Genomic DNA, 24576 nt, shown 5'->3' with positions numbered 1-24576 from the left:
ATCGGGCAGATTTGTCTTTGAGAAGGACGCATGAATCACCAAGTACAAGGTTGTCCTGGAAGAAAACTTGCTTCCTTCTGCTCTGACAATGTTCCCCAACTATGAGGATTGGTTTTTCCAGCAGGACAATGCTCCATGCCACACAGCCAGGTCAATCAAGGTGTGGATGGAGGACCACCAGATCAAGACCCTGTCATGGCCAGCCCAATCTCCAGACCTGAACCCCATTGAAAACCTCTGGAATGTGATCATGAGGAAGATGGATGGTCACAAGCCATCAAACAAAGCTGAACTGCTTGAATTTTTGTGCCAGGAGTGGCATAAAGTCACCCAACATCAATGTGAAAGACTGGTGGAGAGCATGCCAAGACGCATGAAAGCTGTGATTGAAAATCAGGGTTATTCCACCAAATATTGATTTCTGAACTCTTCCTAAGTTAAAACATTAGTATTGTGTTGTTTAAAAATGAATATGAACTTATTTTCTTTGCATTATTCGAGGTCTGACAACACTGCATCTTTTTTGTTATTTTGACCAGTTGTCATTTTCTGCAAATAAATGCTCTAAATGACAATATTTTTATTTGGAATTTGGGAGAAATGTTGTCAGTAGTTTATAGAATAAAACAAAAATGTTCATTTTACCCAAACACATACCTATAAATAGTAAAACCAGAGAAACTGATAATTTTGCAGTGGTCTCTTAATTTTTTCCAGAGCTGTGTATATATATATATATATATATATATATATATATATATATATATATATATATATATATATATATATATATATATATATATATATCTGGTAATGACTGCTGATCTACTAAAAAAACTTAAATAGAAAAATAGGAAGATATTGCTTAGTCGGCAACCAGTTTGGGGTCTGTGATAGATAGAGAAAGAGTCCATGTTGTAAATCTCCCTCCCAACAATAATGGGTGCCGGGTAAAGACGGTGGTATGCTGCCTCCAAGATGGGCTGCCTTGATGGTAGGTGGAAACCGGAAGGTGACCATATTAGGAGGGGCACGTAGTTGCAAGTACCCGGAACGACTCCATTGCAAGCAGCTGCCCTCTATTGGAGAAACCATGGCGACGGGTTTTTTTGCAGGGAGGAGTGTATGGGTACAAAGGGGAAGCAGCTACATCAGTACGCTGCCTTGCGCTGAAAACGCAGAACTAACGGCCGGAAAAATTATTTGTTAAGTCTTAGAATACAACTCATAAAATGCGCATAGGTTCTGGTTAAATTTCTAATGAGACTAGGGATCTGATTAACATATTTTAGTCTCCTGAATTCTGGTTAGAACCTGGGAAGCTGATTGTATCATGGCTTTTGTTATTAGAACAAAAGACTGACCAACAGGACAATGTTGTAAAAAACAAGTTCTTTGATATCCAGCACTGACATGAAAGATGTTTGCCTTTTGGGGAGACCACCGTTTTGTATCAGAGCTACAAACATACTGGTAAACATCTTCACAAATAGTAAAACTAGATATAAACAGGTTTTGCCTAGAAAATACAGTTGGTTTATGAGGGGGTCATAAAAGCTAGCAACTTTAGGGGGATCTGGACAGAGCAAGATACTTTAAAAAGGCTGATAAGAGCTTGTATAACTGTAACTAAAACAAACTTGTTTTCTTCTGATTGGGTTAAAGACAAAAATGACGTCACAGGAAAAAGAGCATAATAATCCAAATAATGTACTGTTTGTTAACGTGTGACTTTTCTGTGCTTGGAGGGGCAGTTCCTAAATTTCTCTGCCATATGAATGAAGAAATGTACAACTTCTTCATTTTAAATAACAACATTACAACACTGAGTTGAGTCACTGGTAATGGCCCCGTACCGGACACTACTGACTGGCTCTGTACCATGAGAAATGGCATGCAGATAAAGACTTGAAAGAGCCACTGGCAACTGCAAGCGTGCACTAATAGACAGGGACTGCAGATCGTTGACAGTGACTTAGCAGACACAGCAATGACAAAAGACACTCTGAACAAATTCAGGTTGAAAAGCTTCTGCCAATTCAACATCACAGTCTAGCTAAAAAAAAAGCTTAACACTGGCCGTGTCTCTGTGGTGCAAAAAGCTGGCTGGAAAAACCAGACAGCCAGCACAGGATACTGTCTGTGTACAGAGGTGAACGTAGTGCAGGGAGACAGCCTATGTGCACACTGGCATTCTTAAAGAAGAATAGAAAAGAATGTAAAATTGCTAAAAATTATATATATATATATATATATATATATATATATATATATATATATATATATATATATATATATATATATATATATATATAATTGTAAAAGATCCACTAGCTAGGCACGCTTGCACCACTGCTTTCCCCTTTAAGCAACTGGCACAGACTCGACACGTTTGCAGGTAAGTGTGTTTTATTTACAATATTTACATCAATGATCAATTTCTCTCAAAGTTCTCGACCTGTTCGGGTCACTGACTAACTCATTCTTCAACCCTCTCTAAGCTATTTCAAGTCCTGGAGATCGAAGCACAGTCCAAGGGTTCTCCAAGGAAGTGAGTTAGTCTGCGGGTAGGACAGGACAGCTCTCTTTTCCATATAGCGGTCTCGAGTCACAGGTAAGAACATAAGAACATAAGAAAGTTTACAAACGAGAGGAGGCCATTCGGCCCATCTTGCTCGTTTGGTTGTTAGTAGCTTATTGATCCCAAAATCTCATCAAGCAGCTTCTTGAAGGATCCCAGGGTGTCAGCTTCAACAACATTACTGGGGAGTTGATTCCAGACCCTCACAATTCTCTGTGTAAAAAAGTGCCTCCTATTTTCTGTTCTGAATGCCCCTGTGTCTAATCTCCATTTGTGACCCCTGGTCCTTGTTTCTTTTTTCAGGCTGAAAAAGTCCCTTGGGTGGACACTGTCAATAGCTTTTAGAATTCTGAATGCTTGAATTAGGTCGCCACATAGACTTCTTTGTTCAAGACTGAACAGGTTCAATTCTTTTAGCTTTTCTGCACATGACATACCTTTTAAGCCCGGAATAATTCTGGTCGCTCTTCTTTGCACTCTTTCTAGAGCAGCAATATCTTTTTTATAGCGCGGTGACCAGAACTGCACACAATATTCAAGATGAGGTCTTACTAGTGCATTGTACAGTTTTAACATTACTTCCCTTGATTTAAATTCAACACGTTTCACAATGTATCCGAGCATCTTGTTAGCCTTTTTTATAGCTTCCCCACATTGTCTAGATGAACACATTTCTGAGTCAACAAAAACTCCTAGGTCTTTTTCATAGATTCCTTCTCCAATTTCAGTATCTCCCATATGATATTTATAATGTACATTTTTATTTCCTGTGTGCAGTACCTTACACTTTTCTCTATTAAATGTCATTTGCCATGTGTCTGCCCAGTTCTGAATCTTGTCTAGATCATTTTGAATGACCTTTGCTGCTGCAACAGTGTTTGCCACTCCTCCTACTTTTGTGTCGTCTGCAAATTTAACAAGTTTGCTTACTATACCAGAATCTAAATCATTAATGTAGATTAGGAATAGCAGAGGACCTAATACTGATCCCTGTGGTACACCACTGGTTACCACATTCCATTCTGAGGTTTTTCCTCTAATAAGTACTTTCTGTTTTCTACATGTTAACCACTCCCTAATCCATGTACATGTGTTTCCTTGAATACCAACTGCGTTCAGTTTGAGAATTAATCTTTCTAGAAATCTAAATAAATCATGTCATATGCTTTGCAATTATCCATTATCGATATTGCATCCTCAAAAAAATCAAGCAAGTTAGTTAGACACGATCTCCCTTTCCTAAAACCATGTTGACTGTCTCCCAGGACCCTGTTACCATATAGGTAATTTTCCATTTTGGATCTTATTATAGTTTCCATAAGTTTGCATATAATAGAAGTCAGGCTTACTGGTCTGTAGTTACCTGGTTCAGTTTTGTTTCCCTTTTTGTGGATCGGTATTACTTTTGCAAATTTCCAGTCTGTAGGTACCAGCCCTGTGTCAAGAGACTGCTGCATGATCTTGGTTAGCGGTTTGTAAATTACTTTTTTCATTTCTTTGAGTACTATTGGGAGGATCTCATCCGGCCCAGGGGATTTGTTTATTTTAAGAGCTCCTAGTCCCTTTAACACTTCTGCCTCAGTTATGCTAAAGTTATTTAAAACTGGATAGGAACTGGATGACATGTGGGGCATGTTGTCAGTATCTTCCTTTGTAAAAACTTGTGAAAAGTAATCATTTAATATATTTGCTATTTTTTTTTCTTCATCTACGATTTTGCCATTTGTATCTCTTAAACATTTAATCTCCTCTTTGAATGTTCGCTTGCTGTTGTAATATTGGAAAAACATTTTGGAATTGGTTTTAGCTCCCTTAGCAATGTTCATTTCTATTTCTCTCTTGGCCTTTCTAACTTCCTTTTTGACTTACGTTTGCAGTTCTGTGTACTCTTTCTGCGTACTTTCTTTTTGGTCCTTTTTTAATACTCTGTAAAGTGCCTTTTTTCGCTGAATATTTTTTTTAATTGATCTTTTAAACCATTTTGGCAATTTAGTTTTACATTTAGATTTGTCTACTTTAGGGATGTAATTGTTTTGCGCCTCTAGTACTACATTTTTGAAGAACAACCATCCTTCTTCTGTGGGTGTTTTCTCTATTTTACTCCAATCTACTTCTGTTAGTCTCTGTTTCATACCTTCATAGTTTGCTTTTCTAAAATTGTAAACCTTAGCTTTAGTCATTACTTTTGGGGTTTTAAAAAACACTTCAAATGAGACCATGTTGTGGTCTGAGTTTGCCAGTGGTTCTCTGACCTCTGTTTTAGTTATTCTATCTTCGTTATTTGAAAAGACTAAATCAAGGCATGCCTCCCCTCTAGTCGGTGCCTTGATAAATTGTGTTAGGAAGCAGTCATTTGTCATTTCCACCATTTCTATTTCATCCTTCACGCTACCCACTGGGTTTTCCCATTTTATTTGGGGGAAGTTGAAATCCCCCATTAGTATGGCTTCTCCTTTACTACACACATTTCTAACGTCATTGTATAACAAATTATTGTGCTCACCGTCTGAATCTGGCGGTCTATAGCATGCTCCTATTATTATGCCCTTTGAATTTTTGTCCGTTATTCTGACCCATATTGATTCGGTTTTATTTTCTTTGTCCAGGTTTAACACCTGGGCTTCAAGACTGTTTCTTATGTATAGCGCTACCCCTCCTCCTCTTCTGTCCTGCCTGTCTTTCCTATACAGTGTACACCCACAAATATTATATTCGTCCCCATCGCTCTCAGACAACCACGCTTCTGTAACACCTATCACATCATAGTTACCTGTTAGTGCAGTAGCTTCAAGTTCGAGAATTTTGTTTCTGATACTTCTAGCATTTAGATAAATACATTTAATGGTTGTCTTACCTGAGTTGTTGTCCTTGTTTTGATGCGGTCTCCCTTCTGTTTTTTTGTTGATTTCTCCCCCCTTCCTTTCTAGTTTAAATGCTTCTGAACCTGCTCGAGGATCTTTTCTCCAAGTAGACTGGTTCCCTTGTTATTTAAGTGCAGTCCATCCCACCTATACAGATAGTCCTCGTTGTAGGATGTGGTCCAATGATCAAGATAGGTGAAGCCTTCCCGTGTGCAGCACATCTTCAGCCATGCGTTTTGATTAATTATTTCCAGCTGTCCATATGGTCCTTTGCAAGGTGCCAGTAGTATACCAGAAAATACCACAGTTTTGGTTTTCTCTTTTAATTTCCTTCCTAGCTCTCTGAATTTGCTTTGCAGGGATTTTGGTCTGTCTCTTCCAATGTTGTTTGTACCGATGTGGACGACTACTACCGGGTCGTCTCCTGTTCGTTCTAGGAGCCTGTCCACGTTCTCAGTGATGTGCTTGACCGAGGCTCCCAGAAGGCAGCACACTGTTGTAATAAGGGGGTCCAAACTGCAAATTGAACTTGCTGTGTTTCTCAATATGGAGTCCCCAACAATCATGACCTCCCTTCTTTTTGCTGTCTGGCCACCACTGTCAATAGGGTCCTATGTTGTTCCTTTCATTCTCTTGTTGTTGGTTCTGCTCATCAAAATACTGAAGTGACTCAAATTTGTTGGTTGTTTTGATTTCTGGTGGTTGTGTTTGATGAAGTTTCTTTTTTTCCCTGCTTCTGCCTACCTGAACCCAGATGTTCTGACCTTCTATCTCCCTGGTGGCTTTCAGTCTGTTAGGGGTGATGCAGACTTCCATGAATTGTGGGTGTGCCAGTTCCTCAAGATCCTGTTGCTGTCTCACTTCTTCCAGCTCCATTTCTAGCATACTTACTAGTTTATGCAAATCCTGGATCGCACGGCACTTTACGCACACTTGGTTTAGCTCCACTGGGTTTTCTCGGATTTCCCACATCAAGCAGGTGTCACAGATTACTAGCTTGAAGACCATGTTGAGGGTTTTTTTTTAAGTTTAGTTTCTTTTGCAGCTGTTAGCCTGCTTTCAAACTGCTTCTAAATTGCTCTGTACTTTTCCCCGCCTGTACTTTTCCCACTTGCTGTCGCTGGGAAGTCTGCCTCGTTTAACTGCGTTGTTCTGCTGTGCTGTTGGCTCCTCCTCTCGCCCATGTCTCAGAACAGCGCTGAATTTGAATCAGCTGCTCCGAGTTTCAGCTTGTTTGTTATCAGAAAAACACACACAGCTGTTTGACTTTGAGCTGCTGCTGTGTTTCCCCAATGTCCTCTGTTTTCTGATTAAAGCAATTCAAGATGCAATTTCTCCTTACTGCTTCTAATCCACGCCTGTACTTCTCCCACTCGCTGTCGCTGGGAAGACTGCCTCATTTAACTGCGTTGTTCTGCTGTAAGGTAAGTACAGAACAGGCTCTCTCTGCTGGAAGAGACCTGTAAGACAGGCAAGTATCAGAATAGGCTCCCTCTGCTGGAGTTGTCCTGGAACATGGGAGTATGCAGGGTATATCTGCCTTGCAGACCTACTCCAGGATTATAGTGACAATGTCCTGAACGTCCAAACAATGAACAGAGATATAGCACAAGTTATATCCGGGCTGTGGAGGTGGAACTCCTACAGCCAACTGCCGATCGTCCAGAGATGCACTTGTATTCCTTCAAGCTTCCACGTCTTGTGACTGTATATAAACAATGCCTGTACTTCCAGTCTCAAGTCTGTTCTTTCGGGTTCTTATTTAATGTCTCTTCAAAATGAAAATAACCAATACCCCTCCGGGTTATAAGCACAGAAACTCATACCGCTGTGATGTCAGCGTATTCCAGCACAACGCTGAACACCGCAGATTTTATTTTAAAACGATACGGAGTACTTCTCCTCTATTAGTACTCCATTAAAAAGAAAATAAATAAACTTTTACAATTAAAACAAAAGACTACCTCAACAAGAGGGAAAATTGCGTTTTTCATAAAACTAAATACTGACAGTATTTTTAACATAACCCGATATAGCTTTTACCTTACGATGTTTTCTCACAACACTGAAGTTGTCATGAAACCTTGTAGAAACAAACAGCCAGTGTTCCCTCACACCGCTATGGCTCTGCCCTGCTTCCCTTTAAATTCAGAAACCCCACTCGATTAATTGGCACCAGGCTTTCTGGGTTATGTAATTTCTCCCAAAGTGCCGCCATTCCTTAAAGGCGCCATTACCCTTTCCTCACAATATATATATATATATATATATATATATATATATATATATATATATATATATATATATATATATATATATATATATATATATACACACACACACACACACACACACACACACACACACACACACACACACAGAGTACCAGTCAAAAGTTTGAGTACACCTGCTTGAAACCAGGGTTTTCATGATTATCTATGCTTTTAACTGTACAAACTTAATATTTCATTATATGATATGTGTATCACGAAAATGTAAATCTTGTCAATATCAATGAAATGGTCAGCCAAAGCAAGGGGAATTCAGTCTGAAGCCCAAGTCAGTTAAAAGTCTGAAATGTGTATAACACGGTGTTACTGGCCTAAGTATAAAAGTGTCTGTGTCAGATGTTCTCTGAGTTACCTAATTAACCTTTTGTCACCAATTAGTGTTAACAGGTGAGGGTCCATGATTACTATAAATATAGGTAGCATAGGCACAAGTTTGTCATTCCAGAATGTAAGGGAGCAGAAAATGACCAAAATACGCTCAGTTAAGCAAAGAAAAAAGAAAAAAGTCTGCAATTACTTTAAGAAATGAAGGTCAACCTGTAAGACAAACAGCAAGAACTTTGTAAGTGTCTGTAACTGCTGTGGCCAAGACCATCAAACGATTTGAAAAAACTGGCACTCACCAGGACCGAACAAGGTCAGGCAGTCCAAGGGTGACCTCAGAATCAGAGAACAAATTCATTCAAGTTACAAGTCTGCGAAACCGGCGATTAGCTGCCCCTGAAATACAAGCTCAGCTAAATGCTACGAGAAGTACAGATGTTTTAACATCAACTGTTCAGAGAAGATTGCGTGAAGCTGGCCTGACTGGAAGAATTGCTGCAAAGAAACCATTGTTAAGAGTGCAGAATAAGAGGAAGAGACTTGCCTGGGCCAAAAAACACAGAAACTGGACATCTGAGGAGTGGAAGTCGGTCTTATGGACCGATGAGTCAAAATTTGAAATATTTGGGTCCAACCACCGAGTATTTGTAAGACACAGAGAGGGTGAGCGCATGAGTTCTGCATGTGTGGTTCCCACTGTCAAGCAGGGAGGAGGCAGTGTCAGGGTTGCTTTGCTGGTGACAGAGTTGGTGATCTTTACCAAGTCCATGGCAAGTTCAACCAGCATGGCTATCATAGCATACTTCAGAGGCATGTCATTCCATCAGGATTACAGCTAGTTGGGCAGTCCTTCATTCTTCATCAAGATAATGACCCGAAACACACCTCAAAGTTGTGCAAGAACTATCTGGCGAAGAAGGAAAGTGAAGGACAACTCAATCTAATGACCTGACCTGCCCAGTCTCCAGACCTCAATCCCATAGAATTTGTATGAGACGAACTGGACAGAAGAGTCAAAGCAAAGCTACCCACAAGTGCCCCACATCTTTGGGAATTGCTGCAGAGAGCTGGGAAGACATGTCGGGTGATTTCCTGCTGAAACTTGTTAACCGAATGCCTCGTGTTTGTGAGGCTGTTATTAAGGCAAAGGGTGGCTATTTTGAGGAATCCAAGATTTAGAGACAATTTTCAATTTTCTTCAACATTGCTTTGATACTCCTTATGTTTTGTTTTGTATATTGTAACATGTGATTTCATTTTCAAGTATTTACAGAAACATATACAACATAAATCATTGTCAATTATGAAAAAAACTAGTTTTCAGCAAGTGTACTCAAAACTTTTGACTGGTACTGTGTGTGTGTATATATATATATATATATATATATATATATATATATATATATATATATATATATATATATATATATATATATATATATATATATGAAAAGGCGGTAGCAAGAACAATCTTGACTCTCAAGGAGCTGAGCAGCAAGGGAGATAAAGTGAAAATGTTGCTGCGGAAAAGGACTGAATCCCATGGAAGAGACGGGGAGAGCCATCTGCTTCGCACAGCACACAAGTCCGTGGTGGGACTTAATCAAAACTTTTAAATTAAGATAGTATTATACACTTAGTATTTAAGCAAAATTATTTTAGAATTGAAATATATCAACTTAATCGCCATAGTTTTGACTGAAAAGTCCGAGTTCACTCCTTTCTCAGATAGGATGAAAGAAAAATGGTGCTGAACCCTGTGCAACACTCAATTCGGGCTACAAGAGGGCTATATATCCCATTCGGTAATGGTAATATTCCAAAGGTGCTTGTACTTGAAATCATAAATACACCATGATATTTAACAGTAGTATGTACTGTATTTATACAAAAAGGTTAACTTCACTATAACAAACACATGGGGCCTGGAGAAATGTTCGTTATATCAGGGTGTTCTCTATAATAGGGTTTGGCATTTTTCTGTATCAAAATAATGACAAAACAGCAAATTTATTAAGCTGAAAACAGAAAGTAAACAAAAGGGTCATTTGACGCTACCAACGATGGTAACGCACAGAGGACACATACAGAATACTGTACAAAAGGCAAAATAAAACACAGTACAAAAACTACAAATAAAATGTACCATACAGGGTGAGCACTAGCCTTACTGAACGAGGCCTCCTGCTCCAGGCACAGCCAAACCTAGCAGGCAGCAAGTCTCAATCAAGCACCCATCTGTAAACAATCATTTGATCAGATATAACAACTCCAAAAAGCACACAAAACAAACCTGTTTCCACATATAAATTTCCACTAATTTGCTACAGGTATGTTTAAAAGAAAACAGTAAAGAAATGAAAAAGGAAAGAATGTAGACTTACATGCTGAAGACAATAATTACACGTCCTTTCATTTGAAAAAAAGTATCCAGTGTAGATTGTTCCTCACGCCTGCTGCCTGGTTGCAGTTTGTGTGAAGATAAAGGACAGTTACATGACATTCGTCATGCATGATTCGTACTACAATAAGTCATCTTTGAAGTAGTCAAGCATGGTCTTTGTTTTCAATCAGGGCATAACACACTTGACACAGGAGAAAGTTCAGTGTCAGGCAGTACTGAGATTGTTGTATCCGACTCGATTCTGTACGTGATCGTTCAATAGGGCTAATTTGCATTGAAAAAATCGGTTCTTGCTATTGTAATCATTAAAAACGGGTGTTCGTTATAGGAAAGGTTCATTATAGTGAAGTTAGGATGTACATAAATAAAACTTGTCTTTTCAGCTTTTACCTATTTTCTTATTACTAGTTTTTGCCTGTAATAGTTGAGTCCTGTGAAAACCCTAGACCAGATCTGCCTTAATTAAAGGCATTAGTTAACTTCAAACAGTTCACTAGTGCTAATTATGATACATCTGACAATTGTATCTGACATTTTATGACCACATGGTTAAGATTAAATATATTTGGTTCCCACAGTCAAAAAGCTGACAGAGACACAGGCAGTACTATGGGTGAAAAGTGCTGGTGCATGTGTATTTATCAACAATAAAATAATTAAACAAAAACAACGCTCACAGAGCAAAACTAATATTTAAACAAAACAAATCATGAACACATAAAAACAAAACTATACTGAGGTTAGGTTAGGGGGGTCTCCTTCACTGATCCTGTACTGTAGTTTTAATTTTACTTTGTTTTCGATTTTCTCCTGCCTCACTCTTGTTCCTCCTCTTAAACACCCACCCCTGAACAACAAAAGCTGCAGGTTTTTATACGTGACCATCTCCGAATTAACAATAAATTAATCAGTCCAGAGATGGTCACATTCCACACTATATGAAAAACACCATTAAAATAGGTAAAATGAAGACAGAACAGAATGCATTGTACAGACGACTCTACAAAAACAATGGTATTTTGATTCTTGCACCCTTGTATGTATGACGTTATCCTTCGGGCACCCTCTGCTACAGCAAACCACAACTCAACTGCCACTATTTATTTATACAATGTTGCACAACTGTCTCAATAGAGAACTCGCTAAGACGTTGCAAAATATATTTAAATTAGTATATTATGGCTCTTTTCATTAACATATTTTCTCTTAGAACATACAACAAAATGTTTACTTTGCTAAGTGACCAACGAAAATGCAAATTACAGTATGTTTGTGCTGTGACTGGCCCATCTTAGCACACCTACCACTAAGCGATTCTCCAGTGCTGTTAAGTTCTTACCATTCAGTAAAAAAGCAAGAAAAAATAACGACTTACCCCAAGAATCTTCAGTTGACACCTGCCACAGGTGGGGGCAAAGAATTCTTCATAACAGTGCTCACAATACACAGAACCCTTCTCTTCCACAAAACCAATATCTGCCAAGGAGGTTTTACAATGAGCACAGGTAAACTCCTCAGGATGCCAAGATTTTCCCATGGCCACCAGGAAAGGGCCCCTTAAAAGCATGGAGGTTCAATTAAAATCAGACAATCCAAATAACACAAATGAACATACGTGGTCATGTTGAAAGTACATTTTACACTTATTATACTGTGTAAAGATCTTTCATCAATTCACTAAATGTTTCATGTGCAAGTCAGATAGCAAAATAATAAGGTAACCCAATTACGGTTATTGATCTCTAAATGTATTAGTATTAACTGTCAAAAGCTTTAAGCCTTTGTGGTCCAATGTCGGACCAGGTCCGACATTCTGATTTTCCCATTCCAGTCTAAAAGACATAAAGCACAGGTTTCTAGTCGTTTTTTCTCTGGAAAAAGCAGAAAAAATCAATCAATGGCTGAGTGAGACCAATAGGAGCCGAATTAAACCGAAAAAAGGGGGTGTGTGAGCAATAGCCCTAGCAGCTGCACCATAGAGATAAGCAAACAAAGGAGGGAACTGCTTCTGCAACCAGCGCTCAAAGAATATCACGGACATTTGCAGAGCTTTTTGAGATGTTATAGTAATAAAATAATGACTTGGATCGCATTATTGAGGAGTTTGGTGATAAGATGAGTGATCAGGAGAGGATTTATCAGTATGCACGTCTATAAAGAGGTATGTGAAAAATACAGTGAACATGGGATGGGGCTTGGCTGGAGATGCAGTATTGATGTCCATTATACAACATTGTAGGGAAATTTTTACAAAATGTCGGGGGAGGGGGAGGGGGGGGGGGGGGGGGGGGGGGGGGGGGGGATTAATTTTGTCGCACATAAACACCTTTATTCCAGAGAAACTAAAAACACCTTGAACCAAATGTTTAGAATGGACTGATAAATTTTGACTTTCAGTGATGATGGATAAGCTTATATTGTGTGAAGTTAATTCACTTTAGCATATGAAAACACTAGCCTTAAGCATGGGTAATAGGAAAGTCAGAGCAACCACTCTGAAACTAGATGACTCTGGCTCTGTCACTGGACTCTGGATGGTGCATGCTCTGACCTAACCTGATAACCCTGTCTAACCTCTGCACAAGCACCTTTTTACATCAGTGCCTTTTTAGCTGCTTACAGGCCCAACAATACAAGCCCTTATGTACAACAAAATGCTCTCTTCTCACTGTGTCAGCTGACTTATTTAGTGGACTCATTAACAGAATATTGATACTGACAAGGGAAAGTGCTATCAGTGCCAGGGGCAAGATCAGCTTACGTTTCCTTTACATTCTGGGAAGCCTAGATGGATTGGCATTGTGGAAAAGTTTCTAACACTCAACATTAAACCTGCCTGCTGGCTTACAGCGGCTTCATTCTTTAAGGCTTGCATCACTGTATGGTGTTTTTTTTTTTTACTTAAAATGCCAAAGAAAAGTGAAAAATGAAACTGTTTGCTAGCCTAATGTTTATTCTTGATTTAAATGTTTCAGAAAAGCTCAACATACAGTTTCCAGGTTTGACTAAGTGGAGTCCTGCATGTCTTTCTTTACAATAGCATGCCTACTTCTCATCTTGCCAGGAACAAATATGTCAATAAAATGACCTCATGCTTTTTAAAATGATACTAACATAAGAACTGAACGATATAGAATTTTTTTTTCAAAATGTTATGAAGGAAACAGGTCACCTTCATTGTTCATATTGTACCCAAGTAGGACCGTCAGTATTTAAAGCCTGCAGAGTAGCGGTTTTCAATTTGTAGAGCGCGGACAACTGGTGGTCCGCTGACTCCGTTCAGGTGGTCCGTGGATAGGTTACATAATTACGGAAAGGAAGCGGCAGCATAGTTTATAGATCCCATTGCAAACCTTAACATTGCATGCCTTAACTGAGCTACAGAAGCTGGAAGAAAATGCATACATGGAGAATATTTCCTAGTTAACAAAAACTCTAAACTCAATCATATATGGGCAAAAAAATCCAAACAATTTTATTATATTTCCTTCCGCTTTGGAAATTTTTGTTGATAATGAAAAGATACAGAAAAGGAGGCAAAGACAAAGTTCACTATCCACACATTACTACCGCTGAACTGAAAAAGCTAATAAAAACATATATTATTGCCATTTTTATATGCTTGGTTACTAACAGGCTATCATTGTGGTTTATGTCAGCACTGTTTACAGAGAAGTGAGACCAGCATGGAGGCTAACATAACAAAGCTCAGGGTTCTCCTCGGTCCTTTTCAGCCGGGCTGAAAAATCTTGGAACCACATGACAGCTGTGTTACATATTGATACTACATTTAACCAATCAGAGTTGAAGGGGTGGGTTTTCCATTTTAAGCACAAAAAAAAAATAACCGATTATTTTCGAAGCAAACATTGTGACAATGAATGTGGAAATTACCAAATCAAAATATGATGAAAAAAGAGAAAGAAAATGGAGAAAATGAAAAACCTGATATATAGTCAATGAACAGCGACTTGTAGAAAGCGAATTGGAAGAACCGCAATAGGGGCCAATGCATAAAAAAAACTAAACAAAACAAAAAAAATAACAACATATTGACAGTGGGTATGATGCTACGTGGGGAATAAAATGAAATGGCTTTTCTTTTTTTTCAGCAAAGAATTGGGTGGTATGATGTGCCAGCTCTGCCAGAAACACAAAAAAGATTGCAAAGGATCAGGGAGGTAATGAAGCAGTGTAACTTGTGTATGAATAAGGATGGGTTAAATTCTTTGTCTTTATATATTTAAGGTAAGGCAATTTTATTTTTCTGTTAAAAGTGCTCCCACTAAAAATTCTCTGCCTCCCAGCTATACAGAATTCCTGGGTAGAACTCTGTATATAAATTGAGTAACCTTGAGCAGCAGAATTACGCACTTAAGCATGATAATCTTATAACAAACCATTTAAATTTTCAAGACAAACTGTTTTTAAATTGAGTACCATTAATTTATGTTTCATCCGATCAATAAAAAACCCTGAAATAGAAATGTAACCAATACCATATGGGTGTTTACTTCTTAATGACCCAGAATCATGCCAGGCCCCAAGGGTTTAAGAAGACAGCACGCACAGATACTAGCATCATTTTTCCTTCAAGCATGCTGCAATCACAGCCGCATCAACCTTGCAGGTTAATGGTTACATTTCTATTTCAGGGATCCAGGGTTGTGATAATAATGTTCCCTATCAAGTAAGAAATGTAGCCTTTGCCATATGGGTAAGTGAGCGTACCAAAGCTGTGACAAGGGCAATATTGCATAATGATTGGAATGCTACAAGGCCACCATTCAAAACCGCAGTAACAAGTAGCTAGGGTTAAAAAACGGAGGGATAAGCTCAACTCTATGTCATGCTGTAAGGGTCAACCCTGAAGCCACCCTAGTTCCAAAGTCAGGGTTTTGAGGATCCATGACATTCAGTCGATAGAACCTGGTAAAGGTATGGGGAGTATCCCACACCACTGCATTGCAAATGTCCTTCACAGATGGACCCTGGAATAAAGCCCATGAAGTTGGTTGCCATACCCCAGGTGGAATGGGCAGTGAACTTTTTGGGAGGGACCAAGTTGGCTCGCTCATAGGCAGTACTGACAGTGTGTGTTATCTTATTATCCATTCAGATAGTCTCTACTTAGACAAGGCTTGACCATGGGACTTCACGCATTGCCCGCACAGGGCAAAGCATATGGGGCTGTCATTCCCTGTCAGACAGGAAAGGAGGCAGATGGAAAACCTCTAATTCCACAGACTTGTTGACATGAAATTCCAATATAGTTTTTGGCAAAAAAGCAGATTTGGTACAAAGCGTAACCTTGGCATTGCTAGCAAGAAAGCTGCTTTAAGCAATACAAATTTCAGATTAGAAGAATGCAAGGACTCATACAGAGGCTTCATGAGTGCTTCAAGCAGCACTGTGGCAGAGCAAAGCTCTGCCGTTTAGAAACTGGCAGGGATGGGGTTAATTTCCCCTACCTGCCTGGGTTTATTCTGTTCAGGTGGCTGGGGTTGATTAGTTGATTAAATGATTAACTTAATTAACGATCAATCAGCGCCCAGCCACCTGACATAAAAGGAGGCCTCTACTTCTCATTTGGGGAGGAGGGAACTGAGTTCGGTTTTTGGTTGTTTGTATTTTTTAAATTTTGAATCCAGTGAAGGCATTGTCCAGCCTGGAAACCTTATTTTTTAAGTTTTGCACCTTTTTGTTTTGCCCTTGTGCACTTTGTTTTTGTGTTTATTTACAAGAAAAGTATATATTTTTTGAACTGCAGTCTGTCTCTGGGCCTCTATCCACTCGGCAGCCTGCCACATTTGGTATTAGAAGTGGGATAGCACCACCTAGAGGCTCAGAGCAATATATATATATATATATATATATATATATATATATATATATATATATATATATATATATATATATATATATATATATATATTCTTTTGGAATTTTTGGGACAATTTTTTTTTTGATTATGGGAAAGAAGAGCAGACAGTGGTAAAGGCAGGAAAAGCAGCAACTGAAGAAATGTAAGCTGCTGCAGCCACTGCTGGAGGATCCGGCCAGCCTCTTCCCCTGGTGTTCCTGGTGTGGGAAGGAGGACCATCATTGGCAGTCCTGCCCAGACGTGCCACCGGCAAACTGGTGCGGCCGGTGTGAGGAGGACGGCCACAACTGGGCAGGATGCCCCTACAGTCAGGCCCAGGAAGAGGTGCAGTGTTCACCCCGGGCATCAGAGGCCACTCCACTACCCCCAGCACCACCACCTTCACCACCGTCCCATGAGATCTGGGACTGGTTGATGCAGCCTGAGGCAGACCTCGTCCATGATCTCCCCACAGTTATCAACACGCTGTGGCGTCGAGATGGGGAGAGGTGGGAACAATGGGAAGAACAACACCACCCGGCGTCCTTCCCAGAGGTTGCCCTCATGGTGGTTAATTACCTGGTGGTAGACATGGGAGATGCCCCAGCCCGAGAGGGAGGAGCCGCCGCTCCCAGAGCCCGAGAGGGAGGAGCCGCCGCTCCCAGAGCCCGAGAGGGGAGGAGCCGCCGCTCCCAGAGCCCGAGAGGGGAGGAGCCGCCGCTCCCAGAGCCCGAGAGGGGAGGAGCCGCCGCACCCAGAGCCAAGAGGGAGGAGGAGGAGCCGCCGCTCCCACAGCCCGAGAGGGAGGAGGAGGAGCCGCCGCTCTCAGAGCCGAGAGGGAGGAGGAGGAGCCGCCGCCGCTCCCAGAGCCCGAGAGGGAGGAGGAGGAGCCGCCGCTCCCAGAGCCCGAGGGGGGAGGAGCCGCCGCTCCCAGAGCCGAGAGGGAGGAGGAGGAGCCGCCGCTCCCAGAGCCGAGAGGGAGGAGGAGGAGCCACCGCTCCCAGAGCCGAGAGGGAGGAGGAGGAGCCGCCGCTCCCAGAGCCGAGAGGGAGGAGGAGGAGCCGCCGCTCCCAGAGCCCGAGAGGGAGGAGGAGGAGCCGCCGCTCCCAGAGCCCAGAGGGGAGGAGCCGCCGCTCTCAGAGCCCAGAGGGGAGGAGCTATGGCCCAAGGATGCCTGCCTTGCACCACTCAGGGATGCCACGCCTGCTCTGCTCAGGGATGACGCATTTGGATCGCCTGGGGTTGCCTGCTGCTCCGCATTGCTTGGGATTGCTGGTGTCTCCTTTTTGTTTTCTAGGGTTGCCGAGGGTCCGCCGTCGCCTCCCGAGGGTCCGCTGCCGCCGACGCCGCCGACGCCCCTAGAGGGAGCCGGGCCGTCGCCGCCTCCGCCACCAGAGGGAGCTGGACCGCCATCGCCGTACTACCTTGGAGATCCGGGGCCCCCTCAACCGAAGGTGGCTTGGGGGCTCCGACATCAACCCCGCCCACCACCACCCACCAAAACAGCCCACCCAAGGGATATTTGGACAAGGGGGGAGTTGGCCGATTGCGGCCGGTGTACGTTGTACATGGGGGGATGTGTGTGGCAGAGCAAAGCTCTGCCGTTTAGAAATTGGCAGGGATGCGGTTAATTTCCTCTAGCTGCCTGGGTTTATTATGTTCATGTGGCTGGGGTTGATAAATGATTAACTTAATTAACGATCAATCAGCGCCCAGCCACCTGACATAAAAGGAGGCCTCTACTTCTCATTTGGGGAGGAGGGAGCTGAGGAAGCAGTTTGGTGGTTTTTGGTTGTTTGTACTTTTGAAATTTTGAATCCAGTGAAGGCATTGCCCAGCCTGGAAACCTTATTTTTTTGTAAGTTTTGCTTTTTGGTTTTGCTTTATTTGTGTTTGAACCTTTTTGTTTTGCCCTTGTGCACTTTATTTTTGTGTTTATTTATAATAAAAGTACATATTTTTTTGAACTGCAGTCTGTCTCTGGGCCTCTATCCACTCGCCAGCCTGCCACAAGCACATTAAGCCACCAGTGAGGAACAATATCCTTCATAGCAGCTGAAGCCACAAGCTCCTTTCAAAAATTTCCCAGGCAGGAAGTGAGCTCCTGGGGAGACCGAGTGGCAAGCTGAATTAGGTGCCAGACAGACCTTTAATGTAGAGGGGGATTTCCCCTCAATTTTTGCATCAGGTCCTGCAAAAATTGCAGTACAACTGCCATGGGACAGGTCATGAGGTTGAACCCCTGAGGCAGGCACCATGTATGGAAGACACCCCACTCTGGCATTCTGTAGCTTGCTGGCTACTTGATGGAGACTGGGAGACCTGAGGCAGCCCTGGTGGTTTGTATAAGTCAAAATGGTAGTGTTGTCCGTCCGGACAAGCACATGTTTCCCTTGAACCTCCTGCATAAAAATCTGCAAGGCCAGATAAACTGCCTACAGCTCTAAAATATTTATATGGAGACCCTGGCATTCCACGCAGTGCCCCAGCCGAGGTGATGACCTCTGTTCTGGTGACAATGCCTAGCGCTGAGCCTAGGCATAGATGGGCAGGCTGTGTCTAACAAGAGAGCGCCTTTAGACAATGGTGAAAACCTGTCACTAGGTGGCCTTGGTTCAACACGAGCTGAAAAACCTTTCTTTGAACCAAGCTTGGAGAGGGTGCATGTGCAGGAGCCTCAAAGGATGGGTCTGAGAAACTTTTGCCATCAAGCGCAGAAGTCTCTGGAATGTCACTAATGTGCTTTGTTGAACTGAAATAGCTCCATAAAGGCAGCTATTTTACGCTCCCTGTCGTCCGACAGTGGACAGCATGGACCTGAAGCACAAGCACACTTCCAGATAGGAGGCTGCCTGTGAAGGTGTGAGGTGGCTCTTTGCACTGTGGGATATATTCCCTGAATATGATATTAATACCTGAACGTGTATTAATGATATGAATGGACTGACTGATGAAACTGCTGGGTCTTAGGAGAAAGGCCCCTTGGTTCCTCGCAGGAATACTGAACTGAAGATGACCAGGGCAAGGAGGGGGGCATCTGGACTGGGGGAGGCTGAAAGGACAGTGAAAACACTCTAAAACTGCAAACACAAGCGGTTTGATGCAAGGAAGACATTAAATATAGATGTCAACAGGTCCCAACTGCAACAGCAAGCTGTTGGACGAAAGGAAGCCAAAGCCAAATCTCAAAGATTCATGAGTTTAAAAGGCAAGATACACAAATGACCTCAAGAAAGTGGCTACTGAGCAGAGTGAAAATATAAATATCCAAGCAAAACTAAACATTTGGCTCTCCACATCGAATGCTAAACAAGTTGCTGTCACTCTGATAAGCAAAGCTGCAATTCAGGGATTCTGCCTAAAAATGGACCCAAGATGGAATTCTGCCTGAAAACGGACCTAAGAAGAGGAAGCAAGCTAGAAGTGAGTCAACAACCACAAGCAACGGGACTGAGGCCCGGCTGGAGGACTGCCGCAAAACTTATCAGACAAACTAGTCTGGGTCTGCTGTACACCTAAAACCACAGAGTCCAAAAACAACTGTGCCCTGCTGCCTGCGTAGCAAAAAAGAGGAAAGAGTGGACGGGCGCTATTGTCGATCTAAACCGAGGACTGAAGATTTTGTTGCAGCTGTTTGTTGATTCTATTGAGAATTGAAAGCTTTGTTGCCAAGTTTGATCCAATGTGGGCTACAATTGGAAAAAAAAAACATTTAAAAAAGAAACATTTAGAAAACCTAATATTTATGCTATTTTAGGTGTAATTAGTGAAGCTAAAACAATGCAAATGTGTATCGCATTAACAGTGTAATACACAATTAGCGAATAATAAATGCAGACAAAAACGTAACAAGCACTCATCTGTCTATGGCTGTCTCGTAAGTTCTAATCCTGTGAAAGGAAAAATTATACTGATGTCAGTGTGTGCAGCCTTCTTATGCCCTCGGGAGGTGGGCATGACTGCGTCACAGGCGCTGGCATACAGCTTTGGTATAATCTTTTCAGTTTTAGGGTCTTTAGGAGTTAAACACCCATATGGTAATGGTTCCATTTTGTACTTGATAGAGGAACCTTTGTGGTCCTATGTCGGATCAGGTCCGACATTACAATTTTCCCTTTCTAGACCGATGATGATCAAAAAGATGAGAAAACCTTTCAATGACCGAGTGAGACCAATAGGAGCTGAGAGAAGCCGAAAAAAAAGCCCCGGATCTGAGCGATACACGTAGCCCCTGCACCACAGAGATAACACTGACATAAACAAACAAAATAGATGCTTCTGCATCCAGGCGCTCAAAGAATAACACAGATATTTACAGAGTTTTTTGAGATGTTATACTAATAAAATAATAACTTGGATCGCAATACTGAGGAGATGATTTGTCAGTATGCAAGTCTATGAAGAGGTATGTGAAAAATACAGCAAACAAGGGGTGGGGCAGGGCTGGAGATGCAGTACTGAGTGCCCTGTTGATATGCAGTGCCTTTTAAACCTGTTTTACTGTGAAAAAAATACTTTTAACAGCAAGTGTGAAAATAAATTGGACCTGAAGTGCCGGACAAGCGCTGAATAAATGGACCACAAAGGGTTAAATTGTTGACTTGTTAGATCTTTGTGTCTCTTGCTTTTGTTTGTTTTTTTCAACTGAGGTTTTGCTTCTTGCAATTCTATACTCTTTTCTGCTGTCATTCCTCCGAAAAGATCAACTGTGATGAAAGGAAATAAAGATTATAGCTGGAGATTTGTAGTTCTGACTGTGCTGGCATCTCATGGATGTAACTTCACAGATTATTACCAAAAAGTCACCAAACAATTTCTGCTGTAATTATCAATTTAAAAATAGAACAGTCTGTCTTTTTTCTGCTCTCAGTAAATTTGTGTTAATGAAAAGTAGTTTGCTCAGAGAAACAGGCCCACCCATCGCATTAAAACAAAGAAAGGTAAGTCTACGGTTATTCTTAGTATTATAGTGATTTTTTTATGTGCTTAATTTTCAGTAAGCTATACCGTTTATTGCGTGGCCCTCCGAGATCAAATCAAAAAGTTCAGGTGGTCCGCTAACAAAACAGTTTGAAAACCACTGCTGGAGAGCATCTACAGACTTAATTCTACATTACATCATTTCTACATCATGGTATTTTTCAAACAAAGGACTATTTGGATGGGGGCTACAAATGGGATAATTAGTTAAAGTGGAAAACAACGGAAAAATGTGTAATTCAGACATCATATCATGTTAAACTCCTCTGTCACAAACACACCTTGGCACAGTTAGAGACTGTTATTCTATACACCAGACTTAGGTAACTTAGTCTGTTGTGTAGTTTGGATGCAAAAGAGGTGTATAATGGAAGAACATTTGATATCATCTTGGCTACCTTCCAATAAAGGGCCACTAAGGGCATGAGCTGTAATTACGTTAAAAGAGAACCACAAAGCAGTGTCTTTATATTCCGGCACTTGGCCTGACATGTTAAATTAATTAGTCTTAACTCTCTTTGGAAATTAAATGATAACAACTATACCATTACTGTATAACACAAAAGTGAAAGCACATAGCCTTATCAGGCCTGTTGATTAACAAGGCCAGCTTGGTGAAATAGTATTTTTATGGTATACTATGGCAATGCCTGTGTTTAATATCCACAGATTAAAATCTAATCACCCATCACATATTTACATTTAATTTATCAGTTGTCATGAATCAGAAATATTACGATGGGCTTATTTTAGTTTATAAGCTAGCATTTAGCCTGAGGCCTATTCTTACTCCCAACTACACTTCATCCCACAAAGGCCATAGACTGGATTTCATTATCACTAACTGTCAGTCAGCTTTTCTCATAAGTAACTTAGATCCATAGTTAACACCTTACACCCCGTTCACACTTGCGGTTTATGCCGGCCCAGGGCCGTCTTTTCTCATGTGTGAACTCTCGAAAAATGAAAAGGTGGCCCTGGGCCGGGTGAAATTTAGACCAGCTTTTTGATGTGCCAATGCCGCCTCAGGGCCGGCCTATCTGCATGTGTGAACCCAACGCAGGCCCTGGGCCGGCCTTAACGTGTCAATGCGGTGACGTAGCTCATACCACTCCCCTAATAGGTCGAGCGTAGTAGATCAAAACAATGTCGGTTTTAAGGGGTAGTAGCTGGAACGATGCAGAAATTAACCCTTAGCGGTCCATTTATTCAGCACTTGTCAGGCGCGTCAGGTCCAATTTATTTTCACACGCGCTTTTTTAAATAATTTTATTTTCCCCAGAGTAAAGCAGGTTTAAAAGGTATTGAACCGCAAAAGGACAGTTCTGCAACTCCAGCTAAGCCACATCTCTTGTTCACTGTATTTTTCACATACTTCTTTAGACGTAGATACTCTCCCGATCACTCGTTTTATCACCAAACTCCTCAATAATACGATCCAAGTCATTATTTTATTACTATAACATAACTATTCTCAAAAAGTTTTCCAAATGTCTGTGATATTTTTGAGCGCTGGATGCAGAAGCAGCTATCTCCTTTATGTCCGTGTTATCTCTGGTGAAAACCTGCAAGTTTGTCCAAGAACAAGATGGTGATGCTGGGTCAGTCATGAATGGTAAGTATTTCTTCATCGTACAGCTTTCATTAAAATGAAAAAACTTGCGCTCTCATGCGCTCTGTGTGTATGTGTGTGTGTGTACATATATATACACACACACATTATATATATATATATATATATATATATATATATATATATACACACACACACACACATACATACATACATACATACACATACACACATTTCTGATTGTAGCTAAGATTGTAAATGTCAATATTGATAAATAATGCACGACGTTGCATATTCAGTCAGCATAATGTACACTTCCTTGTTTGCCGCATTTACGCATGATCCAACACGATCGCTTCTTTCCACAGTAACTGACTGCACTGTCTACACACTGCATTATCGTATCTTATGCAATAAGTACAGTACCAACAGTGATGCAAAAAATAAAATTGCCATATTTACGTCTGCAAATTTCCAAGCTCAATCTCTTATGTTGACTTCTGGGAATGCAGTGTTTACGTCACTGTTTACATTCCCGACAAGCACTTTGCCACAATTTAGGCTTCCTTCCTAGATCGGTGACCATTTCACAATAATTACAAACACTCAAACAATAGTTAAATAAACTGCACCAACCACATTCTCACAAGATGTCTGGCAGAGGAGAGCTACTAATACCACCTCTGCCAGACCACATTTAAACCAATAATAATAATAATAATAAACAAAACGACATGTTCTAACTAAACACAAAATACATTTAAATCATAACAGTCACCCATTCTAAAATAAAAAACAACAATACTTTTCAAAATCATAATACAAGCAGGGCTTTTCTATCCTGCCCCACTAACTACATGCAGGGGTTTCTCCTGCCGTGCTACACTCCAACAATATAATCGCAACCACACTCAATTTGACGGTTTGAGGTTTTCAAATTTAAATTACTCTGCAGATCTGAAAGCTATACGATTGTCCATTTGTGACTTTTCCTAAATACATGTATTAAATAACCTGACGGTGAATGAAAGGCAGGATTGTGAAAATAAGGAAGTTATAATCCTGCCTACCTTGAACCACTAAAGCAGTCATTTTGACTGCCTTTTACAATACTTGATTTTATTTTGAATATAACCTACACTGTTCAAGTTCCCTTCCAATTCAAAGACGACCACCAACAACTACATTACGTATGGGGTATGCCTGCCTATTTGAGTTTTGAGTCTACTGCAGTTCCCTTGCCTTTCAGGAGATTCTGTAGCAATGTGGCAAAAAGTTTTGTGGTCTGACGAAACTAAAATTGAACTTTTTGGCCTAAATGCAAAGCGTTATGTTTGGCGCAAACCCAACACAGCGCCACACCCAAAGAATACTATCCCTACTGTGAAATATGGTGGTGGCAGCATCATGTTATGGGGATGTTTCTCATTGGCATGGACTGGGGCACTTGTCAGGATAGCAGGGAAAATGAATGGAGCAAAGCACAGAGAAGTCATTGAGGAAAACCTGCTACCATCTACAAGAAAGCTGAAACTGGGACGGAAGTTCACCTTTCAGCATGACAACGACCCAAAGCACACAGTTAAGGCTACACTGGAGTGGCTAAGGACAAAAAGGTAAATGTCCTTGAGTGGCACAGTCAGAGCCCCGACCTAAATCCAATTGAAAATGTGTGGCATGACTTGAAGATCGCTGTCCA

General features: G+C 41.1%; 1 protein-coding gene across 8 annotated transcripts in view; it reads right to left on the bottom strand.

Annotated features, from left to right (window-relative positions):
• The window catches only part of LOC121298807 (PDZ and LIM domain protein 5-like), a 215733-nt gene that overhangs the window by 14505 nt on the left and 176652 nt on the right, over positions 1-24576 (bottom strand). For all 8 annotated transcript variants that reach the window (XM_041226038.1, XM_041226046.1, XM_041226054.1 and 5 more), the window contains one exon: positions 11837-12017. In XM_041226038.1, coding sequence (XP_041081972.1) covers positions 11837-12017 — 181 coding nt within the window. The remainder of the gene's footprint in view (positions 1-11836; positions 12018-24576) is intronic.

The sequence above is a fragment of the Polyodon spathula genome, chromosome 2 (genome assembly GCF_017654505.1).
Source record: "Polyodon spathula isolate WHYD16114869_AA chromosome 2, ASM1765450v1, whole genome shotgun sequence".
Classification (NCBI taxonomy): domain Eukaryota; kingdom Metazoa; phylum Chordata; class Actinopteri; order Acipenseriformes; family Polyodontidae; genus Polyodon; species Polyodon spathula.
This window is presented reverse-complemented; position numbering and strand designations above follow the sequence as displayed.